General features: G+C 38.6%; 1 protein-coding gene across 4 annotated transcripts in view; it reads right to left on the reverse strand.

Annotated features, from left to right (window-relative positions):
- SGCE (sarcoglycan epsilon) overlaps positions 1–20608 on the reverse strand; it is a 66106-nt gene extending 45498 nt beyond the window's left edge. The window contains exon 1 of one of the 4 annotated variants that reach the window (XM_070424282.1): positions 20430–20607. In XM_070424282.1, coding sequence (XP_070280383.1) covers positions 20430–20538 — 109 coding nt within the window. In that variant the 5' untranslated portion in view covers positions 20539–20607. Of the gene's footprint in view, positions 1–20429 lie in introns of all 4 variants that reach the window. The other 3 variants (XM_070424281.1, XM_070424283.1, XM_070424284.1) reach the window with 3 other exon arrangements.
- Positions 20609–20717: the final 109 nt, after the last annotated feature.

Below are 20717 nucleotides of genomic sequence, written 5' to 3' on the forward strand. Positions count from 1 at the left end.
TTCACAGAAGATTGCAAACGTTAAGAATTAGAATATTTTTTAAAAAGAAATTTCACCCAAAATACAATTGCTAAACTTATTTAACTATATGATCATCTCTGATAATTAAAAATTATAAGTACCGGCAGGAAAAATAAGGCTTGTCTTATATTTTATAGTTTTAACAGCGAAAAGCTCTGTATGAGTCCCCGAGCCCCTGTATCCACGAGCACTCCAAGAAGCTGCTAGCAATTCATCAGAATTGATTATAAGAGATGAATCCATTTGCTATCTCTGCATCAACAACTCATTTCAGGGTTTACAGAAGCTGATGTTTACGGTTTCCTCCCTAATTTATTTTTTAATGTGTAATTTCTATAGTCAAATTGAAATATAATTACTAAATCAAATAATTGCTGTAGAAAAGTATTTTGAGGCACATCAATACCCAGCCAGGTACACAACCTGTTTTGCTTTTTTCCCCTCTAAGATTTACCTTGTGTTTTATCAATCCAGCTTTAAAAATCGTGGCTTTGAAACAAGTTTTTCTCAGCAGTCTGCTTTTCACCTATGAGTTTACTCAACATCAGAGTGCTACAGGCCACTCATTTGGGGAGAGGGGGTTAGCTAATGTTTTCTTTTTTATTGTTGACACTATTACAGATGTCTCCCACTTCCCCCCTTTACTGACCTCCATCCAGCCCCCCTCCCTTAGTCACAGATAGCCCATGCCTCGGCTGTAGAATTAATCACAGGGAAGGCATTAAACTGCCTTTTTAAATTTCATTCTTCTAAGAGATATGGCCATTTTTCTTTACATGAGGCAGAAGAGAAACCACTACTTTTTCTACAAAAACCAGAGTGTTTCTTCATGACACACACACCCCCACTCTCACCTCTAACTGAAGCCACTTACTGAAACCATTTTTCTAAACTAGAGTTAAATATCTTGATTTTTCACGTAATAACAACGTGTTTGTTTTGCTGTGGTTTTTTTTTTTTTCTTAAATGTCATTTGGAAAGTGGCTGCAAATCATTATGAATTGGTGATCAATAAACTTAGTCTCATAGAACGCTGCAGTTGAAAGGGCTTTAGATGTCATCCTGCCTGGCTATGCTAACTATCTTTCCCTACAAAGAGACAGATCATAGCGTTACTTACTATTGGGATATGGCCGCAGCCTTCTACTGAACTGAGAACTCCTGACAGATACCACCAATTGGAGTTGGCATGCCTTTGCTCTCCTGGAGAGTTCAGTCTTCCATTTTATACATAACAAAACTGAAGCCAGCAAGACAGACAGATTCAAGGCTATTGAACTAGTAAGAGGAAGAGCCAGGACTTGATTCAAGGAATCAGGTATTTTGTTTGAAAACATAAAGTAATACATTTGGTGGCTGTATATTATATTATTAAATCTACCACAGTAAGCTAATTATGTTCCATAACACCTTAACTTTCTTAACTATCTCTCTTGCTTTTCTGATGAGTCAGAATTTGTCCAATCAAAGATCATTCTATTATTACATGAAGTTATCATAATTACACTGCACCATTGGAAAAAGTGAGTTGACAATAACAATTTCAAGATACAAACCAGAAGTTTCTTTTGTTTAAAGAAAGAAAAAAGTTTGAGACATTTCAGCCCTCACAGCTAAGAGTCTAGAAAGAGAAACTCACATCTCTGGTTGATGGTCTTTTGAAGTCCTAACGTGGTGATCCTTCCTCCTGGCTTTGCCACCTTTCTGAGGCAAAGAAGAATACATCTTAAGTCCTAAGAGCACTTCCTGCTCCTCTCCAACGGAAGAGGGGTAAAAGGTCACTCAGAGAGATTTTTCTGTCTTTGAGCCATGCGATCCCTTGACTGTCAATAGCTAAGAAGGAGCCTCCTTTAAGATGGCAAAAGAGAATCTTACCCAATTATTCTACTCACATATTACTTCATTCCCAGGAATGTCTAAAGTTTAACATTTAAGTTGAAAATAATTAGAAAATCAGCACAAGACCGTTTTGGTTTTCTCTTTGTTTCTTAGGGAAGAAAGCAATAGAAGTTTATCAGTAAACCTAAGACTAACCCATTTTAGAACATGAGTTGCCCTAAGTAAGAAAGTAGAATTTGAAAATGTTTATCTAAGTGAAGCATATAAATGAGTAATGCAAAGGCTTATTTCTTTTTATTTAAATTGTTCCAGGGGTAAAATTTAAGTTCCTCTACCCTCACCCCAGGAAAAAGAAAAAAGAAACCATATTTAGAGTGTTCATTCTGGTTTTTGCAACCACTTCATGTGTATCAAGGTAGAATGATGCCAAAAGTATTGGTTTGAGACATTTAAATTCCTCAAAATCCTATTTACTGATAAGGCACCACCCATTGCTAAAATTAAGAATTGGAACACTATTTAAAAAGAACGTTGTACAAAAAATATAATTGCTAAGCTTATTTCCCTATTTAAATTCTTATAATCTTTTGTGCTCTCTTGAAATTGTAAAAAACATTTCGCAGAACATTTGATAGATCTGTGATACCATTTAAAATACCCTTGCTATATAAGGTACTACAAACAATTCTGTTCACATGGTTGATGAACCTTATTGTTCTCTGTATAAGATATTTGATCATCAGAACCACAATAACAGAATTTAAATTGGACAAAGAGACCAGAAAGGGAGAAGAAGCTAAAGGATGAGTTCAAGAGAAACTGAAGAAATAAACATAATGTGGTAACCTGAACTGGTTACCTCAATAGGTTCAAGATGTATTGCTCATTTCTATTTTGAAAAGTACAGTTACCTTTCAAGTCCCAAGGAGAAAATCAGTTTGAGGTCAAATGGCAGCATCAAGTTTGAAAGAGGAAGAGATAATACCTCTATTAATGGTCTTGGAATAGTTTATTTCCCCAAGAACAGCACCATAGTAGACAACTCAACTGGGTTTAACAGCTGGTTAGAGAGTACCCTTTTGGCAAATGAAATAGGAAATGAAGGGACATGCTCAAAGAGGACAGAAATTCTAGGGATCAAAATTAAAGAGAAGAAAATGAAGAAAAAGGAAATGATAACTGCAATTTAGGACAAAATAGTGTCAAGTCCAGGGGAAGAGTCTTTGGGAATCTTGAGTGGGTCACCAGAATCAGGCAAGTCCCAAGTCTTTGGGAGATGGCAGAGGAGAGGAGCACCTTGCAGATGGCAACACTGAGGGCCATCTGATGAGCAGGACTAGAAAATTTAGAAAACAGGAGGAGTGGATGTGCCAGAGAAGCTGAGGGCCCTCAGCTTGATTAAGGAACCAGCCAGATAAAGGTAGTCAGGGTTGATTTCCTTAAAGAAGCCAGGGAGAATTCCATGAGAATATCTAAGGAGGGTCTGGGGAACGGACTATGACACGATGGGCTTAGATCCTGGAACAAGTACATCGAGTGTTTTATAAAACAAATTTTTGTGATCTTTTCATGGAAAGTTCTTATAATAAAACTATATTTTTTTTATCGATATTATCAATGGAAATTACTTAAAAATGCAAAAAAATATGTTTGTTGGTTTGTTTCAAAGAAGCAGGGTAGGAGAACAATGGGATCTTTTGTCTTACTCTGAAATAAATCTGGGAATAGAAGATTCCAGCTGTGGAATAATTTGGTGCTAGCAGGAAAAAAGTTAGTGACCCCCAACTTGAAGGATGTATGAATAAAATGAGGTAAGCCAGGAATCGCTCCTACAAGTACCCTGGTTTTATTTGGCAGTAAGGCCATTTGAGTGCATAAAATTGCTATTCTTTTCAAAATATTTTAAAATTGTTATTTTTATAGACACTTTAGTTGTCCCAAAGTTATGAAAACCAGGCTACTATTCTACTAATGTTCATGACCACATATAGTCAAAATTGTGTGTGTGTGTGTGTGTGTGTGTGTGTATGTGTGGTGGTAGTGGTGAGGAATGAGGTGTAGGAGGGATCAAAAAGGTAAATAATCAAGAAATACAATATTAACTGAAAACTTATAATAATTGATATTTTGAAAACCACTAATATTTGGTTATTAATATTTTTCTCCATGATGAAATGCAGTATTCCAAAGGTCTTGGCATATTGCTAATGGACACATTTATCCATATAAAAGAAAAAATGAGAAGGAACAATAAATCATTCAAGGGTCAGGTCATCTTTCAAAACAAAACAATTGGCATCAAATTATTTAATTGCAAAACATATCAATATGGTTTTGCACAAAAATCATTCAAAGAATCATCCACAATTAGCCAAAACATTTTATGACTATTTTTCTAAGGTTATATAAATACTGTCTTAAAGTGATTTATGTTAAATGTACTTCTTAATGTTTTTCAATGTTAATTGTTATAATAACCACACTGGGACAATTTTTATAAGTGGCAAGCCAGTGACTGGATAAGGGGCAACACTAGGTTAAAAACATAATTATTTTTAGTTTTTTTTAAAAAAGCATAACTATCACAAAGGAAAAACACTTGGGAAATAATGGATTAAGAACACAGAGAATCAGAAGTTTTAGAAGATTAGGAAAACAAATTTTAATTTTTTTCAGATTGACTTAAAAAAAATCCACACATGACTAAAACGCGGAGAAGGGGTATTGGAAGCAGGCATTTTTAACTGACTCCCCAAAAGGGATTCAGATTTACAACCTAAACTCACCATGTTTCTTCCCAGCAGCCATTTTTCTGCTGATAATAAAACTGTTGGCCTGTTTGGTCTTCCAGTTAACTGTTCCACTTATGCCATCAGCAGAGCTTAATAAAAAAGCTTTTCAGATAAAACAAATGCACAAAAAATGAAATTAATGTTAAATTAAAATGACTCTCATAGATTACCTACTATTCATTGGGATCAGAGTCCTTCCAGCCCGGCCAGTTGTTTAATTCCATTCAATGCACATTTGTTGCAAGTCAATGCAAGGACTATATGGTGGTAGCAGGTAAATAAGAGACAGTTCCTGCCCCCCAGGGAGCTTACAATCTATAGGGATGTATAATTCATGTGTAGAAATATGTACATAACATGTAATATAGCATATATATAATAATCACACATAAATACACAATGGTAGAAAGCATAAGTGCTCCCAAAACACTGAGGGGGAAGCAAGTATCTCTGGCTAGGAATGTCGAGATAAGTTTAAAGTGTCTTCTAGCCCAGCCGCTGTGACTCGGTGGTTGAGCATCAACCCATGAACCAGGAGGTCTCAGTTCCATTCCATGTCAGGGCACATGCCCAGGTTGCCACCTCCATCCCCAGTAGGGGGTGTGCAGGAGGCAGCTGATTGATAATTATCTCTCATCATGGATGTTTCTATCTCTCTCTCCCTCTCTCTTCCTCTCTGAAATCAATAACAAAAAATTTTTTTAAGTGTCTTCTAAATTCATGGTTGAGTTTTGGAAACATTAGTCTGGCAGCAATGAAAAGAATAGGGGTAAGAGGATACTAAATAGGGGACTATCTCTGGAGTGTTGAGTAGCAGCCAGCCCCTAAATCAGCAGCTGAAACAAAAGGAAGTAAAGGTAGGGACAATTATAAGACATCATGGAGATAATACTGATAATACTTTTCAAATAGCTAGATGTGGGCTAAAAGGAGAATCAAGGGTGGCTTTGGATTTTTATCCAGAATGACAGAACAGTGATATACGTATTAGGAACCCCCCCCCCAAAAAAAAAGTTGGTTTCAGGATAAAGAAAATAAATTTAATTTGGAATGTTAAACTTGGGGTACCAGTTAAATATCCTGGGGAAACCATCTAAGAGGAAGATTGAAATACTAGTAGAACTCTGGTTCATAGGAGAATTTAATGGGGATTCAGATGCAGATTTGAGGTTCATCACCTGAGAAATGATTGTTGAAGCCAAAGCCCCAGCAATTCCTTCAAGAGATCATGCTCCCAGGTAATACGCATTGGGCTCTCAGGTACAAAGTGACTGGAGAAGATATACATTCATGCTCTTGTCCCATCTGTCTATTTTCCATCATACAAACTACTACTCTTACTGCTTAATTTCCCATTTTTCATCCTTACCTTTCAGACTTAATATTTGGGCACCATTTCCTAACCACAACATTGGATCTCCCTTCTGGCAACTCAGATATGTTTCCTCCGGATTCAGTCTAAGAGTCCCTCAGGGTGTACCCCATAGTTTTGTCCTAGCTCCTGGAGCTAAAATCCAGCAAAAAGGAATGCACAAAAGTGGGAGGAACAGCAAAGGCAGAAGAACATGTTAATAAATACATTTACACAGCAAATACAGAGAACGATTCAGAAAAGAAGAGGCAGTCAAGAGGTTGGACAACTGAGGCTGAAGTGTCATGTATGTCCATGGAAGAGCTGTCAAGAAGAAAAGTGTGATCAGCATCCTCAAATACTGCAAAAGGTCAGAGGATGAGAGCTTAGAAAAGACTGTTAGATGTGGGAAATAGGAAGTTATTAGTAATTCCGTTAAAATGGAGTTCCAATAAAGTGGTAAGCATAGAAGCCAAACTGCAAAAGGTCAAGATGTAGAGGCAGCAAATAAAGTTAATCTTTCAAGAATTGGCTGGAATAGAGAAGCAAAGAGATAAAATGACATGGTAGACTGAAGCGCAGCAAGGTGGAGAGAAGGACTGGTTATTTTCATGTGGGGAAACAGATTTTGTGCATAAGCTGGGGAAAAGACAGAAAGAGAGGATAAAGAAAAGGAACATAACTGAACAGAAACAATTCTAAGAAACACTGGAATAGGTGGGACTAAGCATATACACAAATAAAATATACTTCATGAATCAGACAGTAAGGATGAGTGGAGACAGAAACATTTGCTGGGATAGAGGAAACTTAATGTTGAATCAGAGATGAAACATACATTTCCTTTTGAAACTGAGCTTCAAGTAAAATTCTGAACTTACACTAAATTCTGAGAAATACCAAGTTACCTTCCAAAATGAAAAAGAAAATGCAATTCAAAACCTAAGCTGTTAAAAACAAACAAGCAAACAAAACCTCAGGTGATCATTTCAGCGATACCTGGGAGTAGAAATCAAAAGCCATACCACCCCAAGCAAATAAACGGCTTGGTTAGTATTCAATTTTTAAAATATGTAAACCTAAGTGTACCAATTTTACATCTACTAAAAGGTCAATCTTACGGCTTATTCGGCTAATAAGTGGTTGATTCACTTCATAACTGAAATTATGTCCTTTTAAACCTTCATAAAAATACAGCAGTTATTTCCTAAATAATATGCTAAATTAGGGTCATAAATGTTCAAAGACCCTTGTGGCAAAATATATTACTCCCCAGGGTTATGCTGGTTACATAAGAATCACCTGGGCAGTTCTCTAAAAATACAAATTCGAACATACCCCCAAAAACACATAATAAAAAAACATTTAAACACACATAGTTATGACTTCGCCATGGAAAGTCTAGATAGGCGGTTTACACAATTTCATCAGGTGATTCTCACATTGGAAATCTGAACTCTAGACGACCAAGAGAAGACCTACAGATCCCAAGGGTTATGTATGATATTCAACTGAGTCACGTCATAGCCACCAAATGTAGGGCCTGACCTTAGAGCTGAAAACCTCACCCACTCCTACCTCCAACTGGCCCACAGAGGCAGCCAATGTGCAAGAACGTGTAAGTCACTTCTAGACAGTGGGAAGTCCCAACCTAGAAAAACAGGAGGCAGCTGGCCAAATCCTCCTCTACAACTTTCCAAAGAACAATGACAAGCAGCACTTAGATTTAAACCTATCACATCAACCTGGTCTTGAGCAAGGTGCTTTCATGCTTACTGTCTAATATAATCCTCACATTACCAACCCAATCTATTAACATGTCTGAAGATTACAGAGGCTTGATCTCAAAGGAGAACGTGGTAAATCCTGCAGGCAAGCAGGATTCTTTAGCATTCTCCACTTTTCCATGGATATAGGGAGTTACCACAAAGAAACAATAGTGTGAGTGTCTAGACAGCACCCCTTTTGTTCCTTCCTTTATTCTAGCCCAGTGGTTCTCAGACTATGCTGTGCATAAAAATGACGCTTCAGAGTTATATACACTAACCTGCACATATTGTAGTTTAAGGGCGATTTAAAGAAATTACTAGAATAACTCTATAGGATGTTTTGTTTTGCACCCTGGCTTTTAGAGCCTGACTAAGCCAGTATGTGATTGAACACTACTCGGGTCCCTGCCAGGTGAAGCTATCATTGCTTGTACTCACTCTCCAGGTCCTACGTAAGGGCGGTCCAGTTGCCTTTTACAGTATTAAAAATACAAACCTGACTGGGGCCTCAATTTTTATCAAACAGAGGCAGGGTAAATAGTTTAAACACATCTCACAGATACTGCTCTATTTGAAGGCCAGCACTGCTTTGAGCATATTCATTGTTTTAAAGTTCATATTGATTCATCTAAATTTCTACTTTAACCACAGAAGACCACAGCCCAATAAATCTCAATAAAAAGACAACTTTTTGTGGCTCTACTCACAAGACAATGTCACAAAAGGCAAGACAGATTGCCACAAATGGGATGTCTACTTAAATATTCAAGACTCACAGCTTGAGGGAAAAATCTCAATAACATGAAAATAACCATTTGTTTTTAATGGTGTGGATCCACTTGACTAACTTCTTGTATAAAAAATTTACTGCAATCTGCACATTGACAAATGCAGAATACTCACTGAAAAAGGCTAGTACTTTAAAATTTGATTTCATTAGAAAAGGCCCAACATTTTTTTTTTCTGTGAGCACAAATTTCCTTACTTAGGATGGGAAAATATGACTTAATTTTTTAAATATTCCACATATAACTTTCAAGATTAATTCTAATGAGAGAGGAAAAAAAAAAGCCAGCGTGTACAGATTGGTGGACTCTTTTCAAAGATAATTGACCATCCTCAGAAATATTGAAAGGAACTCCACTGTGTTCACGAGTTCAGGATAATATAAGCTATAATTGTACCTGGATGTGTTTTTGCTCTAATTCAGAAACACAAAAAGCAAAGAATTACATGCATACTGCGCTTACACAGCCCCGACTAAAAAGACATTCACAAAATTAGCTAGCATATCAAGTTATACAATTTATTCAATTCCTCAGTGCTCCCTCTGAAAAATCATCAGAGTCAGAATGAACCCAAAGGTGACTGGCATACCCTCATATTCCCTAGAAACCATAATACTTAAAGTTTGTCTTAAAATTCCATGATTCATTCGAGTCTTGTAGCAGCACGACTACATTCCATCTGGCCTGGAGCAAGCACTCTCTGAAGAGAGAGGACTCTTTCCCAAAAGTGAATAATTTGCTGATGGGGGTGGGGAAGGGGGGGAGGAGTTGGCTACTTGATAAAAGCAATTGAAGAGTGAATAGTGACTGATTGCTGATGAGCTAATCAGAATGTCAAGAGATAGAAATAATAAAAAATAACTTACTCTAACGTCACTGTCCAAGTAAACAGCAAGATATGCCAAGTGAAATTTAATCTGATGAACACACTCACCTTACAACCAAGGTGAGGCCACTGTTTCATCTCTATTCATATTTTACTGGAAGGGGACACAGGCTTTGTTTTCATGAATTGGGTGTATAGCTTACATCCCCTACATTGCTTCCCTTCTCTCACCGTTCCCTATGTCACTGTGCTGCACCCTTACTCTCTACATTTTCTCTTCATTTCCTTTATGCAACTGTCCATACTACTTCTTAAATGGTCTCATATTGTTCTTACATTTTTCTCTCCCACAAAATGTTAGCTGACATTATTATTGGCTACCATGTTTTGAGTGCTAAGTGTGAGGCAGTGCCCTAAGGGACATATACATATTAACTAATGTAATCCTTAGGTTAACGGCTTTGTGAAGTACTTATTAGTTCCATTTTGCAATGATAAGAAATCTTAGGAAATTATGCAGCTTATTCCGGGTCATACCTTTAACGAGTGGCAGAGTTGGATTTTGAACCCATTTCTCGACTGACTCCAAAGTTCGTATCATCTACTTATTCATCAATACAACCCCCCTGCCCCACACCCAGGTTAAATGCAAAAGCAAGTTAAAACTACATATTTTAATGTAATTTGAGATATGACTATTACTATTATTATTAGCAAGTCATCTTCAATTAATTTTCTTTCCAGAAAAAACAAAGGCTTTACCTGACTGCTGGATTAGAAACAGCTAGCAAGGAGGCAATGGCCGTGGAAATTAATCCCATGTTACACACACACACACACACACACACACACACACCTCTTTAAGAGACGGTTAAAATGTTATTAGGAACCTATGGAGAAAAAGGTATTTGCTGATGAGAACTATCCACCCCAACCTCTGAAGGGAGTGAGGAAAAGATGCCCCTCAGAGAAGTGCAATAGCAAGAACGCCAGAGTAAGAAGCCTCCAAACTTTGTTAAAACAGAAGAGCGTGGCAAGGCATGACATAAGCAATTATTTAATAAAATTAAAAGTTATTAGATATTTAATTGTAGCACAGACTAAGTAAGACATTAAGCTTCAGAGTGAAATAAGATTGGAGTACAGACAAGTAGTGTTTAGTATCAGAGTCTCTGGAGACAGAGAGCCTGGGTTCAATCCCAATTTTTGTCCATTGGGCAAGTTATTCCATTTTTTCATCTGGTAGGAAGCTGGGGTACAGTGCCCCCTTCATAGAGGTGTTGTGAGTATTAAATGAGATCATGCATTTAAAACCCTCAGAAGAATGCTTAGCACATAACTCAAAAACTGAGTTATTATTACCTTTAATCTTCAACTAATATTAAGAACATTTTAGATTTCTTTATGTGATTTTAAAAAAATAGATGTTCAAATAAAAAATCTTATTGTTACTATAGTTGGTATTATAAAATATAACACTCTTTTTTTTTCTCATGGACATAAGACACATGAAAAATGATTATATTTCTAAGGCAGCCTGGAATAAATGCTCCGAGCATTTACCTTCGCTCAAAGCAAAGCAACAGCCCATGGGCTCCAACCCTCCCAAACTCCACATGGCCTCTTGCAAGGCTAAGAAGATGGCATTTTAGCAAGTCTTAATTCAGCGCTGGCCAAGGCATACCTGTTGAGAGCTGCAGTTTAACCCTTCTGAGGAAAGCCAGATGCAAAAAGACGCGAGTTACATTCTGATATTTGTCCCCTCTGACTCTCATAAACTCAGGTTTATTCTGAGGAAATAATGCAACAAATCAAAACTGTATGAGCACAAGATTGAACTTTGCTTTACACATGAAAATTGAAGGGGGGAATTAGTCAATAAAAGAAGTGTTGGCTTAATAGAAGAGTTAATGGCAAGGGAAGGGTTATCCACTTCTTGGTAGTTTTACTCTTTTGCTCATATAGCCCGACTCCGACCCGACTAAGGCATATACAGTATTATTGGGTTTCCACTGCCCGGAAATAGAACTATCGTTATTTTATCTCAGAAACGTTAGATGAGTGAGGGGCACCAGTGGGACCCATAACGAAAGGGATACACAGTATATGCGGTCATTATATGAACCATTATTTAATATCCCTCTGCAAAATGTTGGACTGTTTTGAAATGAATAAAATTAGTGAAAGGCAGACTACAAAGCAGTATCTTAGACTATCTAATAGTGCAGTCTAGTGGGAGATTAAAAGGTAAAGTGTAGGAGCTACTGGGTTAGGGAAGTAAAACTGTAGGGGGAAAATCTCTTCAAAATAAAATATAATCATGCTTACAAGGTTTTCCAATTAAGAAAACTCGGAAAGAAAATCACTCTCATCTTAGCTATTTACTTGAAACTGTCATTAATTTTCTTTTTTATAAAAGCCATACATCCTCATTGTAATTCATTCATTTAAAATAGTACAACCAGGGGGTGGGGATATAAAATATGAACGTTCCCTTTCATGTGTCTATCGCCATCCCTCCAATGTCACTCACTCTTAATAGTCTTTGCACCTTTCCATATTCTGTGTAAACATGTTTGCATACATAAACATGTTTGCAAACACGTGTACTCTTTTTTACATTATGTGAACCCACTTTTTCACTTAGCCTATCTCTTGAACATGTTTGCATGATATTACACTGTAAGGCTGCATGACTTTATGTTGTGTGGCTCAATCGTATTTTTGTAACCAGCACCTCAAATTCAGCCTCTCCAACGAGGACTCCTGATCGTTTCCTTACAGTCTGGTCCTCCGGCAATCCTCATCCTCACAAATAGGAACAGAAATCTAGAAATCATCCTTGACATCTCTTCCTGCCCAAATTCAATCCATGACCCACTCCTGTTGCTGTTTACTCTTCAAAATATCCCTCCTCTCTTCATCACCCCCTCACCCCGGAGCCCAGGAGGTCAGCACTTGGAGCCTGGATTGCGAAAAGTAGCCTTGGAGCTGGTCTGCTGCAATCTACTCTGACCCTTTTGACCCTCCCTGCACAAAGCAGCCGGAGTACTCTTTCTGAAACGTGCATCTGATCATGTCCTGTTTCAACCCTCCAAATATTTTCTGTAGGTTTTAGGGGAAAAAGGTTACACTCTTTGAAGTGGTCTAACGGGTTCTGCAAAGTTGGCTCCCTCTCCTCCTCTTGCCCCTCCTTTCACGTTGTGATCCCCTTTCCCTCCCGGCTCCAACCTCACTGGCCTTCGTCCAGCACCTTCTATCCGCCATGCCAACTTGCCCCGGGGGCCGCCAGAGCCCTTTCTTTTATGTCAAATATACCTTTTCTCTTCACCTCAAAAACATTTACTCATCCTTGAGCTCTGAGTGCTTCCTCAGAGAAGCCTTCTTTAATCCCCCTGTCTGTCTAAACCCAATACTTAAAAATCCTAGTAGTGTTTGTAGCATGTATCACAGGTCTAAGGGCACATTTATATGGGTGATTATTTAATTAATCTTTGTCAACCCCAACAGTGTAAAAGTTCCATAATGGCTGGGAACGCGGATTCCCTGAGAACTCACCCGGGGTCGCAAAACCAGTCGACATCAAAAACATAAATGAATAAAAGAACGATCGCTTAGTAAAGATGACCACTATTTCTCTAGTTTTTTCATTATTACTATCAATGCTACAATAAACATCCTTATACTTTTATCTTTGAGCACTTTCACAAATACATCTATGAGCTAAACGCTCAGAAGTAAACCGGCCAGAAAAAAATAACATACGTTTGGAATTTTGATGAGCACATGTAGCAACCTGCCCCGTTTCCACTTCTGCAGTACTGGTCCGCGATGAGAATCCACCCTATTAACTACAGAAAATGAAAGATGCTAAAGATGCTACTATAATGATGAACTATTTCATAGGGGAGGAAAGCCAATGTCATTTTACCTCTAAGTGAGAAACACCAATTTCCTAAGGAGAAAAAAACAAAACAGCCTTGGGTTATTTTTTTCTTTTCTTCCTCATTCCAAGGTAAAAGCAACTTTACTTCTATTGCCTAGTACTGAAGACATGGGGAACTAAAATTTAGCTACTATAGGAAAACTAACTGTGATCTTTTCTTTCAAATTCGCAGTGAACCCCAAATCTCCATAATAATCAAAGGGGTGACCAGATGAATGAGTGTAAGGCTAAAGAATGGGAAAGAATGTATACCAGCGCTGCCTAACTCCTAAACATTTTTGAAATGAGCGGCTTCATTTGTCAGAAGAGAAAAAGTCTGCCTTCTATGTCACAACAGATGCCGTGGCGATTCCCGGGGTACAGAATGCCGAAGATCTATTCTAAAAGTCTGATGAGTCCGAGGCAATTAAGCAGAAAGTGAGACATGCTAAAGAATAGTGCTTTTTTAAGTAGCAAAACACACTGAAACCTCTATTGCATCAATACTGCATAAAAATCCTTAGATGAAAATACAAAAAAATTCTACCAAAGTGACTCAAGACAAGAACACTTGAGCTTTTTACTAACAGATTGTTTTTTCGAGAATACAGCATTCATAATCATGCCAGCAACTCATGTTTTGAGGCTTCCTATTCATTTCTGAAATAAGTTCTCTAAAGTGCAGAATGTAAACACTGGGGCTCATACACATCCCAAACCCAAGAGCAGGAGCAAACGGTGCATTCAAGGACCATCGCCAGCAGCCGCCTGCGGGGTAGGTGAGCCAGCCAGCGGTGCCAAGCCAGAAGCGCATCTTTGAGCATTTCTCTCCCGGAAACAGGAGCTCAGCTCAGGACCGCCTGTGGCATCTTCCACGACCAGGAAGCCAGCCATCAGAAGTGGCCCTGTGCACTGTCGCAGTCCCACAAAAGTACACGGCTCTTTTATAAAAGATAAAATAAGGAGAGACTTGTTCAACGTGAAAAAGACACTTCACACAGTGGCTGCGTTTCTGACCTAACAATTTGGGTAAAGGATGAAAGTTCTGGGTGTGGAGGGAAGAGGCAGGAGTGGAAAAGGCAGGGAAAAGTGAGTTGAGTGAGATAACTGAAGAATGCTCTTGCTTCACATCTCTCACTGGCGGTCCCTTTAGTTTTCAGGGCTCTGGTGCCTCAAAATTGTTTCTGTGGGGCCAGATGCTTTACAGGTTATCACTCCTCAGAAGTGGAGTCCTGTGTGCATACCCCTCGCATTTTCAAAGTTAGATATGGTAATCAAGACAAACGATCAATAGGCAGATGGACAGAAGAGCCTGCCCCAAGATATGTTTGAGACACTAAGAATGTACCCCTGAGGCACTCAGAAACCAGGCTAAACTGAAAGAGAGAGAAGTTCAAAGAGCACAGTGCCAGAAACTACTTTTGATGGAAAGGTTTTGTTTTCTACTGAAAATAAAGCAAACATGTTAGGTATTGCGGGGGGGGGGGGGGGGCTGCAGAAGAAAGAATTGCCGCACGTGTCCCCCGGGGTAAGAGGCTCCAGCAGCCGAGGGCTGAGCTGCCCTGGACCAGCAGCCAGCAGCAACCTGCTCCCCTTAACCCTGAGTGCCCCCAGCATCTGCGATCACTCTGCCCAAGAAGCCTGCTCCCAGGGAGCTAGAAACCCGAGGGAAGGAGTAACTCTAGGAAGCAAGTAATGCTAGGACACTTTGGGGAGGGGAGGGAAGAAAAATTTAATTCTCTCCTCGGGTTTTCATGTTTGAAATGGAATGAGAGTGGGGGAAGGAATGTATTCAATTGCCCTGTTGCAGCAATTTTCAAGTTATAAGAGATCAACTTGCAGCGCGGAGGACTATTCCTTTTAGACAGTTTATCGGAAAGAATACAATGTTTCCATCACAAGTATCTTTGCTGTCCTACACTAAAATGTTATCATGGCCTTCAAACGGAATGTTCATTGCAAGAAAGGTGAATATTTCTGATATTTTAAAAGAATCGATGGAGTAAAGGTGTTAAGTTGATTCTCTTGCTGAGCTGCACTGTTAGGAAGGTCTCAAGTGGAAATCCTGTCACCCACTGATACTAATTCAGCTTTCTGAAACAAACAGAAGAGTTTATGTCTACTTTTAGTCATCAAGCTAAACATTTCCAGACTCTTTGAAGATAGCTCCTATGACAGGATTGCCAGACCTCTCACCATCCCCACAGACTACTCTGGAAGTTGTCTAATTTGTCAACATCTCTCTTTAAATGTGACAGCCAGAAATGGACACAATACTACAGATGTGGTTAATTAGAGCAGGGTACTATTAATTTTTGTGACATATGAACACTATTCTATTATCAGAATTTAAATGTGATTTTTTTTTTTTTTTGCAGCCACATCATGCTGCTGGTTCATATTAACCTTTTTCCTCAAAAAATCACCACCATGTTAAGACACCTCCTTCCTCACACTTAGTGAATTATGATGCATTTACTAGTATAAAATATCTTTTTGCAAAGCATTGTAACCTATTTAAACCATATTAACTCTAAGTTCTGTTATCTAATTCTAACAGTGATCCCTTTGCAAGTCATCTATGGATTTTAAAGCAAGTGCCCTAGGTCTTCATCAAAGTCATTCATAAAAATTTTGAAGAAGAGAAGAATTAAGGCAAAGGCATGTGATTCTTCACCGGGGACCACTGCCGGAGCTGCGCTCAGTAACCCACACACCTGGCAGGTGCTGGTTCAGCCGGAGTCACGCTTACAAAGCAATCCTGCTAGTAGTCTACACACCATGTCACACACAGGAGCATCCTAAAGCCCTGACAAATGCTTTGTTGAAAGCAAAATTCACTTATCTTTCAAAACAAAGTGTAAAAAATCTACACATTAAAACAATAGTCACGTAAAAATATATGTGCACATGCATCTAACTAGAAAACCAGCAGCATCCATGCAAATGTTCTAATAGCAGACTGTGGGGACTGTTTTTACTCAACCCTGTCTTTGCTATAGTTACAATGTTTTAAAAATTGAAGACCCCGGGAATTTTGCTTCCAGAGCCTTTTGCTTGGAGGCAGTTCATGTGCAACAGCTTTAAGAGCATTGAGGTTCCATCTGATCCTACCAACCTGAAAACCCCAGTCAGAAAAAAAAAATAGTCCTTTGAAAAGACTTGTTGATCCTTAGAAACACCAATTTCTTCTTTTTTTATTTTTAATTTTGCATTGCTGCTTTTGGTTTAATATTTCTGGAAACCAGGGAGATAACAGCAAACTGGATCCTGAAGTTTAGAAAAAGACTGGATGTTTTTTGCGTCTGTGTGTCTGTCGTGTCTGTCCCTTTGTCTTTGCTCATTGGAAAGAATGGAAATAAAAACAAAATCACCATGTTACTATTTCTGTGAAGCCCCTGACTGAAACAGAGCTCCAGCCCAAGAATCTCTCACGGACACGTTCACCCATATCATCTATTCACCGGGAGTCCCTTTTAACACTAAGAGTAGAATCAGCAATAGAATTTGCACTGGTATTTAGGATGGAGGTAAGGGTGAGTTTCAAGAAAAGGGGACTGATAGAGGAAGTGTGGTCAATTAGTAAAAAAGAAAAAGGAACAAGGTACCTAGTTGTTTTGGAGAAAATGTGATCTATAAATACGGCACAAATTATAATCCCACCCAATTTGAATATCTGATTGAGAAATTTTAACATGTCAGGGTTTCTTCACTGTTGCGGCATTTTGGTTTGAACATGGTTTCCATCCATGGAAAGCCAGTGTTAGAGAAACTGGATACATATTATCTTTATCTCTTTGAGGTTGTCTCTTACCAGTATTTTTTCATTACAGTAAGTGAAAATTCCACTTTGTTTACAAATACAATTTGTCAACCGTACTAGATTAAAGCTAAATACATGAGGTAAATCAACAGCTTTTAAATTTATGGCAAACTCTTATAATAAATGGATAAAATGGTCAAATACCAAGTCCAGTTAATATATGACCACTGAAAATTTTACTTTGCTTAGAAATAAATTTCCCCACCATACTAAAAGGTAAGCCAAATGTATATGGTAAATCAGCAGGTTCACAGATCCATAGCAAATTGTCATTTAAAATAGATAAAATGTCCAACTAGAAAGTCCACTTATAATTTGACAAATGAAAATTCCACTTTGTTTTTGAAATACAATTTTCTCACCATCAGAGAAATTAAGCTAAATACATGAAGTAAATCAATAGCTTCACAAATAAATGGCAAATTGTCATTAAATAGGTAAGATGTCCAAATAGAAGTCTAGTTATTATTTGACAAGTGAATATTCCACTTGGTTTTGAAATACAATTTTCCCACTAAACAAGCAGTTAAATGTTCAATCAACAGCTTCATAGATTCAGAGAAAATTTTCATTAAGATGGATTAAAATGTCCAAATACAATGCCCAGTTCTTATTTGGTAAAACAGATAATGCACATTAGCAATGAAATGTAATCTGGCATTACATTTTGCTTTACATGTAATCTTGTGCAAAATAGATAAGAAATAGTCAACACTAGGAACAAATACCTGAGAAAATCTAAAATTTACTTATGATTCTAAATGTCAAAAAGGTATTAAATTCTTTGTTAATTTTGGGGGGTAGTTTTTAATGTTGTTTTGTTGTTTTAGGTAACACAAAAATGTTATCTGAAGTATTGTCTATTAACCCTGTATTTTGTTTTTATTTTTAACATTTTGCTGTTTTAGATAAGAAAGGTTAATCAAAACTAGTTATCTACCGATATTTTCTCTTGAAAAATTGTATTTCTAAGGCAAAGCAAAAATTATTTCATATGTAGAAGAATAAACAACATAAGGAAATACACCAAAATAGTCAGTATGTGTATGTTCGAATAGTGAAAATTCTCAGTTCTCTAGGTATAGATCTTTATGTACTAATGTCCATTTAAAATTCTAATTAGAAAAAGTATTAACATTTCCTTTTTTAAAAAGTCTCTGAAAATGTAATGTTATTTGACAGTTAAGTATCCTTGAAAAGAATATAATGGAGAAAATTCATTTGATCCCATTTTTAATTTTAGAAATTATATATATGCAACTCTCACCAAAATATGTATTAATTAGATTAAGTCTGAAAAAACAAATTCCATAATGCTTACCGGGGTTATCTTAGAATGAAGAGGTTATAGGTGATCTTGATTGTCTTCATTTGTTTTTTTTCAATTTTCTGAAATATTTTTCCCTTACTCTTTGTACAATGAATAGAACTTACTTTTTTGTGCAATGAATGGAAATTATGATAAATATAATACTAAAGCTTTTTTTAACAATAACAAAAATCCTGGTTAATATTTTGAAATAAAAAAATCAATTGATTCAAACTTGTTCAAACTTTAAAAATCTTGGGATAATTTATAAACTTGAATTTCCCCTGCCATCTATACTGATTTTTAATCTGACATTTTGGAAAAGAATATCTATTAGTTAATAATTAGATGAAGTAAATTTTCTGGATTAAAATAAAGCTAAGAATTTGACAGTTCCGTGGTCACCACAACAGCACTCTAGCAAACATAAAAAGTCCTGATATTATTCTATCTTGCAGAAAAGGGTGCATATCCTAAAGATTAAAAGGCACTTCTAAAAAAAAAATTGTGTTCCCCCCAAGTTCCTAGATAAATATCTTTCATTGTTGGAAATCTGCACTTCATTCATTCATCTATCTAATGGTCAACATTTTATTTCTGATCAAAAAAGTCAACTCTCAACAAATATGCTACAATTTTGTTTATTTCTAAGCAGCCTCACTTTAAATAGGAGTCTGCCACCCGGCTATCTATTTCTTATTTATCCTCTCCGTATAAAACAATCTGTAGCAATGTAACTAAACTACGCTGAATTTTAGCCTCCAAATACAAATCTGTTTCATCTGTTTAAGGAAACTTATTCAGCTGTAGACAATTTGTTTTCCCATTTTAACTTAAACTTATTTTGCTCAGATTATCAACAGACTGTCCGTTTTCTTGGCGCCAAACACTTTGGGGGGCTTACATGGAAACCCCGCGCTAAGGCTTTTTTTGAAAAAGCATCCTTCCTCATCATGGAATGAGTCTTGTAACTCACAGCAATTTCCCCTAACGTAAAACATATATGTTTATGTGTGGAGATGAATCTCGGCATCGCACTTGCAAGGATTAACATGAGGCTGCTGTGACTAAAGGCAGTCATTCTCCCCACAAGATTTACAAAAATGTAATGTTGCGGGGAGAATAAATCTCTGCGAAAACCTCGTAATCGCCACAAAAAGGCCATGGCTGCGAGCCTCTGAAGCCCGCCAAGCACATTGGAGGCACCCACAGCTGTTTTTAATTGTTCCTGCTTTCTTGAAATAGTGCGCTTGGTGGGGCAAATAGTGCTGTTTTCAGCGTCTCTAGCCCCCAGCCGGGGCGAACCCTGACCTGAATGCCGGCTTAGATCCAGTATTTCATGATTCTGCGTCCCTACTCAGGAAAGACGAAGAAAAAACAAGAGATCCGCCGCCGCCGAGAAATGCGCTCAGGAAGAGGGGTAATCAGATGTTTCAAATGCACATTTTTTTCTGTTCTCTCCCGATCAGATTCAAGAAAAGGAAAAAAATGTGTTTTTGTGGAGAAGAAAGCGGCTTGATACCCCTTTCCTATGGCTCGCCTCTTGGCCGCAGAACCCCATTTGTGGGGTAACGAGCCCCCCATAAAAATGGGCAACGACCCCCAGCCCTTTGTTGCCCCCCAGCCCTTTGTTGCCCCCCAGCCCTTTGTTGCAGGGACCAGAGAGGTCCACCACCAGGGTTGGAGATGGGGGGGGACAGGGTTGGGAATGGAAATTGGAGATAAAATTTCGGCGCGTTCTGGGCAGGGAGGGGCCCGTGGGGGTGCCAAGAAAAAGAAAAGGCCAAGGGTCAAGCCTGGGAAGCGACGCCCAAGGCCCGGAAGTGGGTTGGGGGGTGTCCTGAAAGAGGGGTGCAGTTGGGGACCCAGGCAACAAGAGGGGCTGACGCCCAGAAAACGACCACGAGTACCCAAAACCTCGGTGGGGGGATGGGAGGGCGGAGGCCAGTTGGCCTGGGTACCTCCTGTCGCGCGCGGGTCACTAACCTGTCAGCAAGAAGGTGCCAGTGGTCCAGGGGCTCATCCTGCGTGTCCCCCGACCCTGTCCTGTCCAAGCACAAGGGTCTCCCAGCTCCCACCACGGGGGAAATTGCATTCTCGGCCTGCCTAGGCCGGCCGTCCTCGATCTCCCCTCCCCTCCCTTTCTTCTTTCTTCCCAGCTGGGCCCGTTCAGCATCAGCATCCTGCACCCCCTCCGTAATCTCCTGCTCCCCCTAGCGGCGAGCCCGCGAAGCGGGGCCGCGCTCCCACCCCCATCCCGCCCGCCCCCGCACC

This window comes from Myotis yumanensis, unplaced genomic scaffold (genome assembly GCF_028538775.1).
Source record: "Myotis yumanensis isolate MYYU_CA2020_CCGP unplaced genomic scaffold, mMyoYum1.0.hap1 SCAF_9, whole genome shotgun sequence".
Classification (NCBI taxonomy): domain Eukaryota; kingdom Metazoa; phylum Chordata; class Mammalia; order Chiroptera; family Vespertilionidae; genus Myotis; species Myotis yumanensis.